At 38.2% G+C, this 17,159-nt stretch overlaps 2 protein-coding genes across 4 annotated transcripts in view; one reads left to right on the top strand and one right to left on the bottom strand.

Moving 5' to 3' along the window:
* si:ch211-71m22.1 (uncharacterized protein LOC100149582 homolog) overlaps positions 1-17,159 on the bottom strand; it is a 106,020-nt gene that overhangs the window by 54,699 nt on the left and 34,162 nt on the right. The window lies entirely within an intron of this gene.
* On the top strand, positions 693-16,430 carry LOC132155185 (far upstream element-binding protein 1-like). Of its 3 annotated transcripts, XM_059564044.1 has the most exons (20): positions 694-897; positions 1,498-1,591; positions 2,000-2,035; positions 2,152-2,191; positions 2,299-2,345; positions 6,428-6,499; positions 6,608-6,665; positions 6,750-6,912; positions 7,037-7,135; positions 7,230-7,328; positions 7,419-7,521; positions 7,704-7,940; positions 8,100-8,260; positions 8,407-8,543; positions 8,650-8,726; positions 14,213-14,338; positions 14,672-14,746; positions 15,312-15,371; positions 15,657-15,811; positions 16,077-16,430. In XM_059564044.1, exons 1-20 carry the CDS (start codon positions 805-807, stop codon positions 16,083-16,085), a joined length of 1,941 nt encoding a protein of 646 aa, XP_059420027.1. In that variant the 5' UTR covers positions 694-804; the 3' UTR covers positions 16,086-16,430. The 3 variants fall into 3 exon arrangements, with proteins under 3 accessions (XP_059420026.1, XP_059420027.1, XP_059420028.1); XM_059564043.1 differs by lacking the exon at positions 16,077-16,430 and having other exon boundaries at positions 693-897; positions 15,657-15,835; XM_059564045.1 differs by lacking the exons at positions 14,672-14,746; positions 16,077-16,430 and having other exon boundaries at positions 15,657-15,835.

Here is a 17,159-nt window from a genome sequence, read left to right as displayed (position 1 = left end):
GTTCCAAACCCTTAAGACCTCCTACATTGTATTTAGCAGACTTTTTTATCCAAAGCGACTTACAAATGAGGACAATAGAAGCAATCAAATCCAACAAAAGAGCATTAATATGCAAGTGACATATAAGTATTAGTAGTGTTATATTTAATTCGGGTGGTGTTAGCGCAGTGGATAAGACGCATGCCTGTGGTGTGGGAGACCCGGGTTCGAATCCACTGTGAACCGCCAGTGTGTCCCTGAGCAAGACACTTAACCCCTAGTTGCTCCAGAGGCGTGCGACCTCTGACATATATAGCAATTGTAAGTCGCTTTGGATAAAAGCGTCAGCTAAATGAATAAATGTAAATGTAAAATGTAATTTTTTAAAACATGGTGCAGCATTTTTTTTCCAAGCAATAATAAAAGGACACATTTAATTTATATTTTTTCTTAAATCTTATTTTGTATATAAAAAAACAACAAAAACGTGCATCAATTCGCGAAATCAAATTCGTGAATCGAATCGTGAGTTGAATTAATCGTAACATCCCTAGTAAACATATTATTATTATCAGAATTAGCCTAGTAATGGTAATAGGACTACTGGTAGTATCGTTATTAATAAATATAATATCCATGATAGAATTAAAATGATGACTATTATGGTTGGGCAGAAACAACCACAGTAAGGACTTTTGTCTCATTTTCGCGGTATTGTGCCGGCCGGAAGTGGAGTCAGGATCGAAGCGGCTGCAGGCAGTTCTCTTCATCACGCTCTCGCGCGCGGCCATCTTCCTTCAGCTCGAGAAGACCGTTCCTGCAGACATGGCCGACTACTCTAATGTGGCTCCGCCGTCCTCAAACACCGGTGGAGGGATGAACGATGCTTTTAAAGACGCCCTTCAGAGAGCCAGACAAGTGAGTTTTTTGAAAACGTCAAAAACAGTTCGTGTCTTTAAACTTTAAATTAAAAAATTGATATGAAACGCAACCGTCTCGTTACGTTAGCTAATGTGCTAACGTGAGGCCTTGATGCGTTGTAACAAAGAGGTTTCAGTTGTGTGTTCAGATTTTTCTTCTATTTCTTTGTTTTTTACTCTTTCATTTTAAAGCTTAATTAAAGACGAATGCTTTTGATAAATGAGTTTATTTCACACTCGCTCCAACGAGCTAAAAATCTAATTAGTAGTTTAAGCTGTTCGAATTATTAGACAGTTAAGTAAACTGTGATTATATTGTGCGTATAACGTTACACAAACAGTCACCTATTGCTGGAATTAGGTTACAAGGTGTAGGAGGACCTTAATGTATATGTGTTTGATAATGTTGATTTCCATCCAATTATGAAGAAGCCATGTAACGTAACGTTAATTCCAACTTCCTACGTTTTTTTGGTGCTGCTGAGTCCGACCTAGTTTTGTTCAGGACAACAGTGCAGGCCACACACTGTTATAGTGTTATAATCATACCGAGTTATTGAAAAACTTTTGAACTTCGCGTATCACTATATTATTTTAGATAGCTGCCAAAATAGGAGGTGATGGAGTATCCCCCTCTCCAGTTTCCAATGAGTTTGGTTATGGAGGACAGAAGAGACCTCTTGAAGATGGAGGTAAGCTCATAGGTGCATTGTAGTGGTTTTGTTGTTGTTGTGCATAATAGTCAACATAAACCACAGTATAATCTCCTTAAATCCTGTGGTATTCTTAACTTATATAATGAATATATTGTTATATTTTAGTTAATGTAATTTTTTATATTTTGACTGGATTTTATGGTATGAAACAATACTCACTGACTCACAATATGCAAATTTATATTAATGTAAAAATTTAGGTGAGTTTTTTTATATATATATATATATATATATATATATATATATATATATATATATATACTTATTTTGTACTTTGGTCAGCGATGCTACTAATTGTTTTAGATTCCAGTGTTTTGGTCTAAGCTGTTGGTCTTTTTTTCTCTCTCTCTCTCTCTCTCTCTCTCTCTCTCTCTCTCTCTTCAGATGAACCAGAAACCAAGAAGGTTCCACCAAGTGATCGTAAGCATTGCGATTGTCTTCTAGAAGGAACTAATTAGCTATTAAATATGTATTTAACTGTTTTAAAGATATGTCTGTAGCTCATCTCATAAGTTTCATGCTTTCATTTGCATCAGCTTTTTCATCTGTAATGGGAGGCATGGGTGGCCCAACAAGGTAACAGTTTTATTATTTAATGGTTAATTTGATCATTTGTAATTTAAACATAATGGTACATTTCTGCTCTGCCTTTTGTCTAATGTTGTTTTCACATCTCTGTGCAGGTCTATATCAGAAGAGTTCAAGGTTCCAGATGGCATGGTTGGCTTCAGTAAGTGGACTTGTGGCGCATTTTCACTGCGTTGTAAGACTCGGCACGGCTCTGATCGGCTTGCTTTTCCACCAGGGTTTCCCATACATTCATTAATTTGTGGCGGCCCGCCACAATATCAACGCTGACCGCCACGGATTGATTCAGATTTTTAAACTATTTAATATGGGTACAATTGTATTTTATTGTAGAGCTGCGCGCTGCTTGCTCCCTCCCTCTCACAAACTGACAACGGAGGCACGCACGACCAGCTCTTCCTCTTCGAACACGATCTGAATCAAAACATGAGCTTTATATTTGGATATTTGGAAGAATGTTTGTAACCAAACAGATCTCGGTCCCCATTGACTACCATAGTATATATTTTTCCTACTTTGGAAGTCAATGGGGACCAAGATCTGTTTGATTCTTTCATTCTTCCAAATATCTTCCTTTGTGTTCAGCAGAACAAAGAAACTCATACAGGTTTGGAACAACTTGAGGGTGAGTAAACGATGATAGAATTTTCATTTTTGGGTGAACTATCCCTTTAAGGTATCTGACACTAAGTGTTGGCAATGGAAATGTGTACTTGTCACTAAAAATATATGAGATATATTTATGATATATTTAACTTAACCCCCCCGGTCCCCAAACACCGCACCACCACAAATAGAATCTAATTCTGCGGGAAACACTGTAGTACTAGGGCTGGAATAATAAATGAATGAATCATAAATCGAGAAATGATTCTGCATTGGTTCTGAGATTTTCTGAAGGCATCGCGATTCTCTCTTGAATCGATTCTGAGCTTAGTTTTTAACAGCAGATGGCTGAATTTTTTTTTTTTACTTAATTATTTGTGATATAACCATATACCGTGATAAAAGCTTCAGCGATTGTGAAAATTTGATGGCGTCACATATCTAATGAACATACAATAGGACTATAAATTATTACATAATTAGCCTATTAAACAGAGTCTGAAGCTGAACTATTTAAAAAAGGTTTCTGAAAAGCGTTTTTGAAGCCAAAGCATGTGGAGCAGGCCGTCGCCATCTTGGTAGCGCATCACTCCTGGATAATCGAAAAATGGGCAGACGGGTGGGAGCTGGTCGCTGAAACCATGCCCACCTAGCTTGACGTTTTTTTTTTCTGCTGTAAAGGCATTTTAACATGGGGAGTATATGGTATTGACTCCCTTTTGTGGCCAGTTGACGAATTACAGTTTAAGTCACATCTGTATGGGGGTTTACGAAAGGGAGTGGGAGGTTGCAGATTGGATGTGACTATCATGGATACTTTAATCGCAGGATGTGTGAGGTTTAGTTTAGGGCTGCAACTAACGATTATTTTGATAATCGATTAATCTGTTGATTATTTTTACGATTAATCGATTAATCGGTTTATGTACTTATATTTTAGTTTTGCCCATTTTTCTCCCAAGTAAATTATTAATAAAGGGTCTTTATCATTCAGCATAGATTTTTAAGAGATTTTAACCATTTTGCATTGTCATATCCTCATCAAAAATATACCTGGAGTTGTTTTATTATGTGTCAGTAATCCTTTGTCGAACTCTTCTGCAATCAAAACACTGACCCATACTCTAGCAAATTTCACAAGGAGATTTCAAATAATGTTTTCATCATGGCAGTCTTTAGAGCTCCTAAAGTAGTTTAACATCCCAAACAAAGCTTAAGGAATCTTTCAGAACATATTTTCACGAAGAAGGATGAAACAGAATAAAATTGCAGTACATTGCATTTTATTATTTACTGGGAAACAGCTTTATAGCTTATGCTGTGAAATTCTATACAATCCTTCGAATAAAGTGCCAATGGCATGAAACCTGAATGGAACTCACAATTTAAAGTAAAATCCATCAGAAGGTTGTCCAGAAAAAAAAAATTGGACACACAAAAAACTGCTGTGTGAAAAAGAGAAGTGCATTTCAAATATCTTTAAACATTTACCTCTCTCATTCAGTCATAATTAGGCTGCGAGACTGAATTATGAACTGGTAAACGACAAACTGATCACAGAACGTGTTTGTAAAGCCTCAAATGTTAACTGTTAAAATGACGACTCGTTTGTTACGACTAAACATTTGCAAACAACATTGTACTGGAGAATCTGCACAAATAAAAGTCTTAGGGATCATTCACATATCGCGCCTAAAAACGCGTGGAAAACGCTAGGCGCACCGCTTTCTCCTTCTTTCCAAAGCGCTCGGGCAGAAGCGCATCTGCCTTTGCTAAGCAACCATGACGTGCTCTCTCCATGAAGAGGCAGACATTTCAGCAAAGGATAAGCTCTAAAAATCGCACCCGCGTTGCGCTTGCGGCTCTCTGAAAAGTTGAGATGTTTTTAACTCGATGCAGTGCGGACGCGCCTGGAAAAACGGGCGCGTCGCGACCGCGTTTCCTTTCCATTATGAGTGCGCATACCGCGCGCCTACATTGGAAATAACGAACTTGAGCATGAAAAAGACGCGATATGTGAACGGCCCCTTAAACAGTTCAGTAGTGCAGAGTTTACAGGTTAATCCTCTTTTTTGATGGCTCAAAGTAAAGTACTTCCTCATCCCGCTGAACTTTTACTGTCTATGGCAGAGACGCTGTTCGGGAAGCACGTGACCTAAAACGAGGCCAGCTATTGGCTATTCGCTACTTCTCCTGCTGTACTGGCTGAGTAAAACCTCCGGTGGCTCATTACTGCCACACTTTGGTCACCGCAGATTTGAAATATGCACGAAATGAGCCGCTTACGGCAAATAAAAGTTATTTAGCAACTAATCGATGACTAAATTAGTTGACAACTATTTTAATAATCGATTTTAATCGATTAAATCGATTAGTTGTTTCAGCTCTAGTTTAGTTTACTGATCTTTATATTTATACTGATTGTTTGCTTTGCTCACACAAAGAGCGAGCGGTGTGGCTGGCGTTTTCCATGTGTTTTTAGGCACGACATGTGAACGGCCCCAAAGTCTGTCTACACTGGATGCGACGTGACCATAACATACCATGTGATCTTTGTGTCAGTATGTCATAAATAGAAAGCGACATCAGTTTACTGTCTGGGATTTGACATGTCATGCCGCGTCCAGTGTAGTCAGTCACAAAGCATCAGGTGAGAGCCAGGCAGATGCACACGAACACTTAATTCCATACATGTGTGCGTCTATTTATGTCTGAAATGCTGTGCTCTGCAAGTATCCTTGTTAACACAGTTGCTTAGGTGAAGGTAAACAATTGAGAGAGAAAATGGATGTCTAACAGTATATTGATTTACAGCAGTTTAATGTTCCTGTTGCTTTTTGTCTTGAATGTTAATCGAACAACAAAACACAAAGAAAACTCACTTTTTTGTATCTTTAACACAGATTTATTAGGTTTAATTTATAGAGAAAATCATGCAGTGTTATATTACATTTGATTATTCAATTTCTGTACCTGAATACTTTTAGACTGAACCTGAAAAATATAAATCACTGCTTATTTCATTTGTATCTTTGTTCTGTTATGTATCTGTGCTTGTAATTTATTTCCTATGCTGAATAACTCCCCTACAAAATCATCCCCATCACTGATTCCTTTTTTCCAGATAGAGCTATTGAAGTCATCTGATTTTTTTTTCACGTTGCAATATATATCGCAGAAAAAAAAATTTCCCCGATATTGTGCAGCCTTATTCCTAAGTTTTTCAACTTTGGTACACATGTGATCCTTGTAGTGAAAAAGATAAGCATCAAGCCCTGTCTACTGCTGTGATTGGTGTCTCGTGTCGCAAATCCAGTGACACTGGTAATGATTATTCTCTTTGTCCAATCAGTGATCTGCAGTGTTTGCACATCACATTAAAGTGTTGGTATGGCTTGTTTGGAGCCTCAACTGAGGTGGTACTAATTAAGCGAGTCGTACCATGCAGTGGAAAAGTACCAGAAAGTGAGCCATACCGAGCTGTACCGTGCCGTTCCATGCAGTGGAAAAGCACCATTACGAATTCGGAAAAACAAATATCCATTACTACGTGCTTTGGAGTAATTGCATTTAAATCTGATAAAAAAATGCCATTCTAATTAAACCCTTTTTTTTCAGTTATTGGAAGGGGAGGAGAACAGATTTCTAGAATACAGCAGGATTCAGGTTGCAAAATACAGATTGCTCCTGGTGAGTCAAATTGCTGTGTCCTGGCTTTGCGTTTCATAAGTCTGATTGTTGTCAGCTCTTTGGAGGGGGAAAAAAATGGCAATGCTTATTCTGCACTCTACCCAACAGACAGTGGTGGCATGCCTGAGAGGTCAGTGACATTAACAGGCGCACCTGATTCAATCCAGTGAGTATCTCCACACATTCAGAAATTTTTGGTGGGGTATTTTTTTGTAGTGGGTGAAATTAAAAAATGTAATTTTTGTAATAGGGCTGCAAAGAGGTTGCTCTCAGAGATTGTAGAGAAAGGCAGACCTTCTCCAGCATTCCACCACAATGATGGACCAGGGATGTCTGTTCAGGAGATGATGATCCCTGCCTCCAAAGCTGGTTTGGTCATCGGAAAGGGAGGAGAAACAATCAAACAGTTACAGGTAAGGTGCACAAATTGTTATTTGGTTTAAAGTTTCTACATTTTCTTTCACTTTTTACCATAAAATAGTTTTTTTTTCCTTAACAGACATTTACTTATTTAATTGTTCAACACTTGTGTAATAGGAACGTGCTGGAGTCAAAATGGTCATGATTCAAGATGGACCCCAAAACACAGGTGCTGATAAACCACTCAGGATCTCTGGCGATCCTTTTAAAGTTCAGGTGGGTACATATAAACCTTTGCAATTCTACGTTGAAGTTATTCCAAATTATGGGCTGTATATCTAAATCAATTTAAATGTCTTGGTCTGTGTAGCAAGCTAAAGACATGGTGATGGATCTAATCAGAGATCAGGGTTTCCGGGAACAGAGAGGAGAGTATGGTTCTCGAGTAAGCGGTGGAGACAGTCTGGATGTATGTACGGTTTTATGAGAATAACCTTTCTTTGTACATTTAGATAGAAATTTGAAAAGCAGTTTATTAAGTGTGTTGCTGTTGCTCTAGGTCCCTGTGCCAAGGTTTGCAGTGGGAATTGTGATTGGTAGGAATGGTGAAATGATCAAAAAGATTCAGAATGACACTGGTGTGAGGATTCAGTTCAAACCAGGTAAGAAAGATTGCTTATGCTCTTTTGAATTTAAAACCTTTGATGTAAAAAAAAATCTTAATATCTTAATTTTTTTTCTCTCCAACTAGTTATTCGCCATGAAAATAGCTAAGGAAGTTAGCATGATGTTAAATCACTAGCCAACCAGACTTTTGATGCAAGTACTTGTTGTTTTGCTCCAGATGATGGCTCCACACCAGAGAGGATCGCTCAGATTATGGGGCCTCCAGACAGGGCACAGCATGCAGCAGATATCATATCTGACCTGCTGAGGAGTGTTGAGGCCGGAGGCCCCCCTGGTCATGGGGGCAGAGGGAGGGGCCGTGGACAAGGAAACTGGAACATGGGCCCTCCTGGAGGCCTGCAGGAATTCACTTTCACTGTGCCTACCATGAAGACCGGCCTAATCATTGGAAAAGGTAAATTGTTGATAATTGCTTTACCTTTAATGGGATATGCAATTTTTATATGACAGAAATTGGTAATGAATGAACATTGTGATGATTTCTTCTCTCTCTCTCTCTCTCTCTCTCTCTCTCTCTCTCTCTCTCTCTCTCTCTCTCTCTCTCGTTTTCTAGGGGGTGAAACCATTAAGAACATCAGCCAGCAGTCTGGAGCCAGGATAGAGTTACAAAGAAACCTTCCACCTAATTCAGACCCTAATATAAAGATCTTCACAGTCCGTGGATCACCTCAACAGATTGATTATGCCAGACAACTGGTCGAGGAGAAGATTGGAGTGAGTGCCTGGATTTTCACTATGCCTAAATGTGCTAATTTATGGGGTTAAGACATTAATTGATTGTCTTTCTGAAATGTTTCTCAGAAAAAAAATTCTCGATTTATTGCCTGATTTATACTTAAAATGATTTTGGTTTGTCTTAGGGTCCAGTTAGCCCTATGGGTGGTCCTCCTGGGCCCCATGGAGGTCCTTCTCATGGCCCTCCCGGTCCACCAGGACCACCTGCTCCCATGGGTCCATACAACCCTGGGCCCTATGGCCAGGGCCCTCCTGGACCACAGTAAGGAGTTTCTCTTTCATAATGTTTAGCATGTGTCAGTTTTTTCACTTGGTCTTTGACACTTATTTTTAAAATAAACTTAGTGTATTTTATTATTATTATACAGTGGTCCCCCGGCACCATACCAGCCTCAAGGCTGGGGCAACGGATACCCCCACTGGCAGCAAGGTCAGCCAGATCCCAGTAAGTGCTCGTTTCATAGCTGTGCTAACTAGGGTTGGTTTGGAATTAGGTTACCATTATGACTGTTATGTACAAAACTGAATCAGAACGCAGATTTCGATGCCATTTAAATGCTTGAGCTGTCGATTAAAATATTTGGAGTAGTTAGCCTACCATTAACTAGCTACATTAACATGCTTAAAATAAAATGCCTAAAGATAAACTTCCCTTGTAATGATTTGCAATGTGTTTCTAATCTAAGCCTGTTGTCCAACAAAACAGAACATTAACATATTTTTACTCCACAACATCAGTCAGATGCTTTCTTTTGTGATCTGATGTGACTTCGTATCACAGAATTAGGCAGAAAATATATTCTATACTGTAAAAAAGGCATGTTGATTTGCAATGGATTATAAATCTACTTAATTCTGAAAATACCAGAGATGGCTTGAAGAACCGATAAACCATTCATCATTGCAGTCAAGTGTTTGTTCATTTTTCATCATTCAAAACATTGTCTTTTTATTCAGTCACATTGATGGCTTAGTTTATATTAGGAATTTCTTGAGTGTCATGAGTTCTGTTCTGTTTAGTTCTTCTGTGATACATATGTGGAGTTCCTGTGTGAGGTTTGACCTCAGGCTTCCAGTACAAATTAAACTGATATTACATGCGTTTAGCACTCGAGAAATAATACTTCTCTCAGAAGAAATTTGAAGTAGACATATAATCATCCATGTTATTCTCCAATGTTCAGGAGTTTTTTTTTAATCGCAAAAAACACTGATGTGCCAAGCCACCAGAACCAAGCCTAACTGTATTGTTGCATCCCTACAAAGAATATTGTCTACTTTCCTGTTATTAGTACTGTAACTGATATTATTGTAGTTGGGTTAGGTGGCTTAGGTTTTATTGTAAATTTAAATTAGTTGGTTTATATTTGTATTTCTGTATACTTCAAACTTTTAATTTATTGTTTAGAGGTCCCACATAGTCAAAACTGAAATTGTACGTTTTTTTTTTCATGATAACTGATGCGATATTACACTGTTCCAGAGCACATGTATGACTGCCAGCCTTGAGTGACAGTCTTACTAACCAATAGAGTGAACGCATCTCCATTCTCCTCAACTGCGTAAACACCAACCATTTAAAAAAAAAAAAAAAAAAAGAGAGACAGCAGGAGAGAGACCGAGTGTGATTATGGCATATACAGGGTCAGATCAATAGTTAGGCAAATTAAAACTATAGAATAATGTTGTTACTAGAGCTGTAGCAATCGAATATTTTAGTAATCGAGTATTCTACCAAAAATTCCATCGAGTAATCGGATAAAATGTGTTTTTGCTGAATTAAAGTGCAATATTAATTATGCAAGAGAAAATAAGTCTCCTGGGTCTCTTAAAATGAACAGCTAAGTTTCCTTTTTTAGAAAAAAAATATATTTTTTAAATGCATAGAATGCAATGCATACATCAAAAATAAACATTTAATTATTACCCATTGTTTTTCAGTCTGTACTTGTACTGTGAACAATGACAATAAAGTTGACAGATGAATTAAGTGCCATTCAATTGGGTTTTAAATAAAGCATTTTCTGAGATGCACATTAAACACATAAAAAATTGATTTAATTTCTTTTAATTATTGAAAATTAACTTAACTTTTTGGAAAACAAAGGGGATTTACTATTAAAATAAAAAAATGGAAGAAATGTTGTGAGATTAAACCTTAAAAAAATGTTTTTTTTTTTTTTTTTTTTTAGTAGTAGGATATTTATTTTTTTAGTAGTTCAGCTGTATTCTGCAGTTCTGTGTATGTGATGTGACGCTAGTTTTACTCAAATCAAATGTTCAAATGCTCATGAAGTGACTGTCAGAGCAGTTCTGGAGATGTTGTTCATGTGTTCACGTCCTTATTTAGTGAGACAGCAGACGCTGAAATTACCGGAGCATCACGCTTTATGTAAATAAAGGAAGTCACGCTTCTGCTCCATTCATTAACACAGACATGCAGAACATGCAGGATTCATATTTAAATAGACTGTTCCGGCTTAATATTTACAGATATTGGTCCATATCGTGATTTGATGTAAGTGCAATGACCTATTTTTGATTAATTCATTCAAAATTTGGCAAATTCCGTGCCATTGCGCGTTAAACTGTAAATTCCATTTTTATGACTGGATTCTGCGATTCCCTCCGCGTTGTCTGCATCGCGGAAATCATAGGGCCCTAGTTGTGGTATGCCAGCTCTATCTTGCAATGGACATACACCACGATGTTCTCTTTACGTTTGCCCGTGCCCTCAAATCAAAACAGCTGACGATTTCGGACGCAACACTTGTGTCTCCTTCCGCTTTGTGGGTGACGTAAACGCGTTGTCACATTTTTGAAAAAATCATTGCGAAAGAACCTGACGTGAGATTTAAAATAAATTAAAAGAGGCTTCGAGGCAGAGGAATTTGCCTCGATCATTTTTTGTAATCGAGATACTCGAGGAATCGTTTCAGCCCTAGTTGTTACTTAAGCTTCAAAACGACACTGATCAAAAAAGGTCATTTGCAAGAGCTACGTCAAAATGCAAGAATTAACGTTCAAGAGCTCCCTTATCGGTTCTGTTTTCAGTACCGGAGAATAAAAGATGCATTCTTAGATGTTTTGTTAGTACATCTTACACTTTATCTCCCCAACAGATTAATTTAAAATGTTTATAATGCATGTTCGCTATTCCCAATTCAGAAGACTGCACACACAGACTACGTCTCTGAATGCTTCTCATACTCCCTCCTCTCTGCTCCATGCGGTGCAAATCCTGCGTCGCCGACGAGCCTTTTACACTTGCCGCATTCACGCAGCCAGTTTCGTAACACTCGGTTATATTCGCGTGTGGCCCTGCACCTCTCCTCGAGCGCATCTGGCAGTATGGATGAGGCTTAATGCACGTGCGCAACCTGCGTCGACTTTTGCCTGGCTCCACGTTTAAAACGAATGTAAATTCGAACTGCTTGCTAATATCACATGAATGAAATGAAACATTCAGCACATTTTCCACTTGTTCTTAAAATCCAAAATACAATATAACATATGTAATACTTTAATAATTGACTAAATAAATACAGTTCTTTATAAAAAATAAACAAATATTTCCAGTGGAATTCAGTAAGTTCATTCTAAAAAAGTAGTTATACCATTACAATCTTGCCTGCTGAAAAAAAAAAAAAAAAAAATATATATATATATATATATATATATATATATATATATATAGAACCCCTCCCAAAACACAATTGAAAATTGATTGAATTTCAGGGTTATAATGGGAATTGTATTGGTTTTAATGTAAACTAAAATGGTGTCTATTTGATGGATTCTATTGATGGGATGTAATATGGCAGTTGGCAACCAATAGAACAACAGCAATTCCTATTGGATTAATTCCTAAAACAAAAAGGAATTTTGTAACTGTTTAAATGGAAACTATTTTTTTTTTTAAAAGCAGGGTAATGATACTCATACGTTGTTGCACATTATTGACAATATTGAGCTGAAGCTTGACTTTGCAAATTTAAAATCGCAATATCTGTCAAAAAAAATCGCAATTAGATATTTTCCCAAAATTGCACAGCCCTACAACCTGCATAAAGTAGCTGTGATTTTTCACTGTTGTGACTGTTGTGAAAAAGTTGAACGACAGTCACTGCCTTCAGTCACCACCCCAAACACCACCCCCCCTCCCCCCCCCCCCCACCATTTCACTCTACTTTTGCCAACCCCCTAGACAACATCATGACCAAAAAGCTGCACTCAAACACACCTCAAGAGTGCAGTTGACGGCAAATTAACGTGCATTCTGCGCATGCGTGATAGGAACGAGCTGTCCATATCAGCAGCTGTTAATAGTATATATTCGTCATTCAAAAGGAGAAACTGAATCAAAGATATAGGAGATAAATGCAGATATATGAAACATAAACAAAGCAGTGCTTGTTTACCATTATGAATATCACTAGTTGATAACTTTAATCATTTTAAGCGGCTCATGTGAAAATATTTGCGCATAAGAATGAATAGGAAAGATCACGTAACGTTTAAACTGCCTTTTGTCTGTACCGCCTTTATATACGTGATTGCTTTCATCACTTTTGCTTTAATTCTGGGGCACTGACTCATTCGCTAAACTGAACATCCAATCAGAGCTCTCACTCTTGTTAATCTTGTTAATCAATTTTTAATCTTGAGTACCTATAGAGTAGTACTGCATTCTTTATATATACAAAAAGTCTTTAGTTGTATATTTATAAAAGAAAAATACAGCTTTCTGATTTTCTCTCCAGAAAAAGCCGAGCTCCTGGAGGCGTGCCGTGGGCGGAGCTATAATACTGATGTTTCGTGTTCCCATTAACATATATTCACTTACATGCTGATTTCCAACAAAAGACAGAAATCTGATGCAATTGTACTTACATGAATGGGGTCTTTTATCACTGGGATTGCTCCATGTTTTAATAGCCAACGATGTGCAAATCCGGTCTCGACCTGGGCCTTGTTTATAAAACATTCATCACTCAAATGACCAGAACACACAAAGGCACTTGATACACTGTTACTGCCTCAGACAAACAAACTGCATCCACTGTTCATGTAATGCTGGGTTCTTTGGGAAGCTGAACACTGTAAACTTTCCCTCACATCCAAAAACGCACTTATTTGGAGACATTCTTGAACAAATCCAGCGCTGGCGACTATTTCCCGATGAAGTGCGTTGATATGCAAGGTCCCGCTCTCCTCTGGTCAACGTGTGCGCAGGTGCGCTTTTCCGAGAGAAATGCTCATATAAGGAGTTCCACTCTCGTCTACGTCATTAAATCCATGATCGAAAAAACCTGCCAAAACTTGTACCAACCCGGAAGTAAGATTTTCAGCACTGAAATTCTCAGTCATTCTTCTAAATTATTCTTTAAAACTTTGGCCATGTTTAGCATGAGAATCCATCTATTTAACACTGAACAACTCTGAATATATGAAACACCATTGTACCCCCCCCCCCTTTAAATTTGGAAAACTGCCGCCGATGAGTGGAACAAACCAAACAAATTAGCCTAACCATTGTTCACCGTCGGCCCAACATTGGCCAACCAACGGCTTGGTGTATCCCGGCCTTTAAATACATGAGAATCAGCGCTGGATTGAATGGGCCGTCTCCAGTTTCCCTGTTTCGACCTGTTCTTAAGCAGACCCACTGAGAAAGGAGCTGTAAAAATATGATGAGTATTATAATGAATATAATGAGTAAAGGTTTTTGGTACTTATACCGCAAATATATATTCTTAAGGGCATCAAAACCTAAAATAAAACTCCATAAAGTTGTAGAACATGTGACCTTTAAAGGTTATTATAAGTATTATTTAATAAAAATATATATATTTATATTTCATGTCCTCCACTGTCGGTTTGTGGCTTTTTTTTTTTTTTTTTTTTAAGTATCGGTTGTTTGTTCTGCAGATAAAGCAGCGGCTGATGCTAATGCAGCTGCATGGGCAGCCTATTATTCTCAGTACCAACAGCAGCCCCAGGGCCCCATGACACCAACTTCAGCAGCCCCTGGCACAACCCAAACCAACGGACAAGGTACAATTATTATTATTAGTAGTAGTATTTAATTTTTTTACCTGCACTCCAAAAAACTGTCAACCTCCCTTCACTCTAGATCTACTGTTGTCTGTTGTACAGTAGTACTTAGTAGCCTTTCAGTGTAGCCATCACTGCACAGTACAGTGTTGTCTTTCTGTTAGTTTTATACGTTGTTCTGGGATGGCCGTTTTCGACTAGCATTCATGGACAGGGCATTTTCTGAGACACTCGACCTGTTTGTGCAAAGTGCACCACCTAGCTAGGTGGAGGACTTTCTGCAGCCTTAGAAAGAATGGTTCTCAATTTCTAAAATTGTACCATTTTTAACAGGTGACCCGCAAGCTCCAGGTCAAAGTGGACAGGCAGATTACACCAAGGCCTGGGAGGAATATTACAAGAAATTGGGTATAAATATTTTGCCAAATGTAGCTTGAGGTCATTTTCTTTGAGAGATCAGGTTAAATAGCAGCAGGGCTTGAATAGCCAATCAGTCCTGTTTTACATTTGGAGTCTAGCGGGGTAAATTAGTGGCCGAGTTTTGTCTCTGGTGCTTGTCCACAGAAATATTGGTCTCAAACCCTGCTGTTCAGAATGAGGAGCTGTAGTGTCTCAGATAGAATAGGATTGCCACAATGAAAAACTGGAATGAGATGATACTGGTCAGTTTTGTATATGTATGTAATGGATACATATGTACACATTTTCAAATTTGTGCCCGAGTTTACGGTTTCATTGCCAGTTGTACTTGTAACTGAATTTTTTAATTCCTGAAACTTGAACATTTTAATGCTAACTAAATTTGTTTTAATTGAACAGTTATTTTAATGTTCGTATAAAAAAATGGTGGTAGACTTTTAGTATAGTTGCATGTTTTAACCAGAATTGTCAGTAAATAAGTCATGTTATTTTCATTGTAATTGTTATAATGTTTTAGCTCTTGATTAATGTCTGTTTAATCTCATCTCTTCAGGTCAAGGTCAGCCGCAGCAGGACTACACAAAGGCGTGGGAAGAGTACTATAAGAAACAAGGTAAGATATGGTAGATGCTTTGTTTTCTAAGTTTTGGGCAGCTGCAGCTCTTTCACAGTCCTCTGCAGTAGAGCTGCTGTGGTCTCGGGCTGCCCTAGAGTAAATTAGCGGGTTTCTGTCCCGCCACTCGGAGGTATTGTGGCCGGGGTCGTTCCCCCTCTTACAAACATTGTCATGGAGTAATTTATCCTAAATTCTTGTATGAAGGGGTGGTTTACAACACTGCCAGATTCTTTTTCTGCTTGACCTTCCATCTGTAATGCTTTGGGTTTTATTTAATCTCAGGTCAAGCTGCGCCTCAGGCAGCAGCAGCTACGGCATCTCAGCCAGGAGGTCAGCCAGATTACAGTGCAGCGTGGGCAGAATACTACCGCCAGCAGGCAGCATACTATGGCCAAGGTGCCCCTCAGGCGATGGGAGCTGCACCCCAGGCTCAGCAGGTACACTCCTGCTAATGCACTGCTCTACACATGCACATCTACCAGGTGTAGAGTGCAAAAGACACAGTTTGTCCCCACTCCCACTTTTTTTGCTTCTAACATTTACTTCCACAGGTTCAGCAGGTTTCCAGATGAGTCATCGATACAACACAACCTAACTCTTTCCTCCTCAAACAGGCTTCTCTTTTTTTGGGGGTGGGGGGTTTTGAATAAATGTTTCTGTTCTTAACATGTTGTGTATTTCTTATGTATTTCTTCTGCACAGGCCCAGTAATGTGAAGTGGACATAAAGTAAATGCTACATTGTCAGAAAAAACCTTTGTTAAATGTTTGGATGCAGACGCCATGATGAAGATCTTAATTTCATTGGTTTGAGTGTTTAAGCTAGATCGCAGACCAGCTCTAAAGTCAAGTATAAATATATATATATTTTTTTCCCTTTCTGTTTTGCCACTATTGTAAATGAACGGTTTGTTTTTAGTCGGGTAATATTGGTCATTCCAGCTTCTGTATCTCCTGTATCTCATGTAGTTTTGAGACTAATAGTCATTTTCTTGTAAATCATCTCCGTTCTAAAATGATATGCCTGTTGTGTTTTGCAATAAAACAATGAAACCTCCTGTGTTGGTAAGTGGGGTGTAACAGTGGAGAATGTTCTGTGAAAATTTAATTTCCTGTTTTGGGACCGGGTTGGGGGAGTGGTATGCAAATTTACAAAAATGATCTTTCCTTTTTATTTTATTTTTCTCAACTGTCTATATTGCCCTGAATTTATCTTTTGATTCCTGGTTTAAGTCTCAAGAGATCATTGATCATTTGACATTGCTTGTTTAACAAATGGACAGCTCTGTTTTTATTCTGCATTTTTTTTTTTTGACTGGTCATTGCTGTGGATGTAGGTGTAGGCAGGTTATCTAAGGCAAGGTGGCTTGGTGTTGGCAAGGTATGTGACTCATGCAATAACTCTTCAGTGCTGTAGTGTTGCTTATTCTTGTACTGCATTTTACCTGGTGTGTTGAGGTAGTTTGCACTGTTAATGAGAGACATTTCCTCCCTCACAGGCGAGATTAGGAAGGTGGTAAGCAAGTATGCGTCTTTACATAAACTATTGCTTTTTATATTGTGACTGCAATCATGTTGCAAGTATCTTAGTTTGTTCTCCAAGTTTGCTGCTTTTTTACAGGGCAGGTCAAGTATTCTGATCAACAGTTATGTCGAAATTATTTGTCCCACATCCTATATTTTGTATGTCTAAAATCCAAAAATCTTGTCTATATTTATATCAATATTGCTGGCATTTTAAAAACATTTTGATATAATTAAAAATAGCTCTGATGCAAACGTGGAC

Source organism: Carassius carassius, chromosome 12 (assembly GCF_963082965.1).
Source record: "Carassius carassius chromosome 12, fCarCar2.1, whole genome shotgun sequence".
NCBI lineage: Eukaryota > Metazoa > Chordata > Actinopteri > Cypriniformes > Cyprinidae > Carassius > Carassius carassius.
This window is presented reverse-complemented; position numbering and strand designations above follow the sequence as displayed.

Coding starts and splice junctions, on each gene's coding strand:
- LOC132155185 (XM_059564043.1), top strand. CDS start 805: ATGGCCGACTACTCTAATGTGGCTCCGCCGTCCTCAAACACCGGTGGA. Junction 6,500..6,607: donor CAAAATACAGATTGCTCCTG/GTGAGTCAAATT, acceptor TCTACCCAACAG/ACAGTGGTGGCATGCCTGAG. Junction 15,372..15,656: donor AGAGTACTATAAGAAACAAG/GTAAGATATGGT, acceptor ATTTAATCTCAG/GTCAAGCTGCGCCTCAGGCA.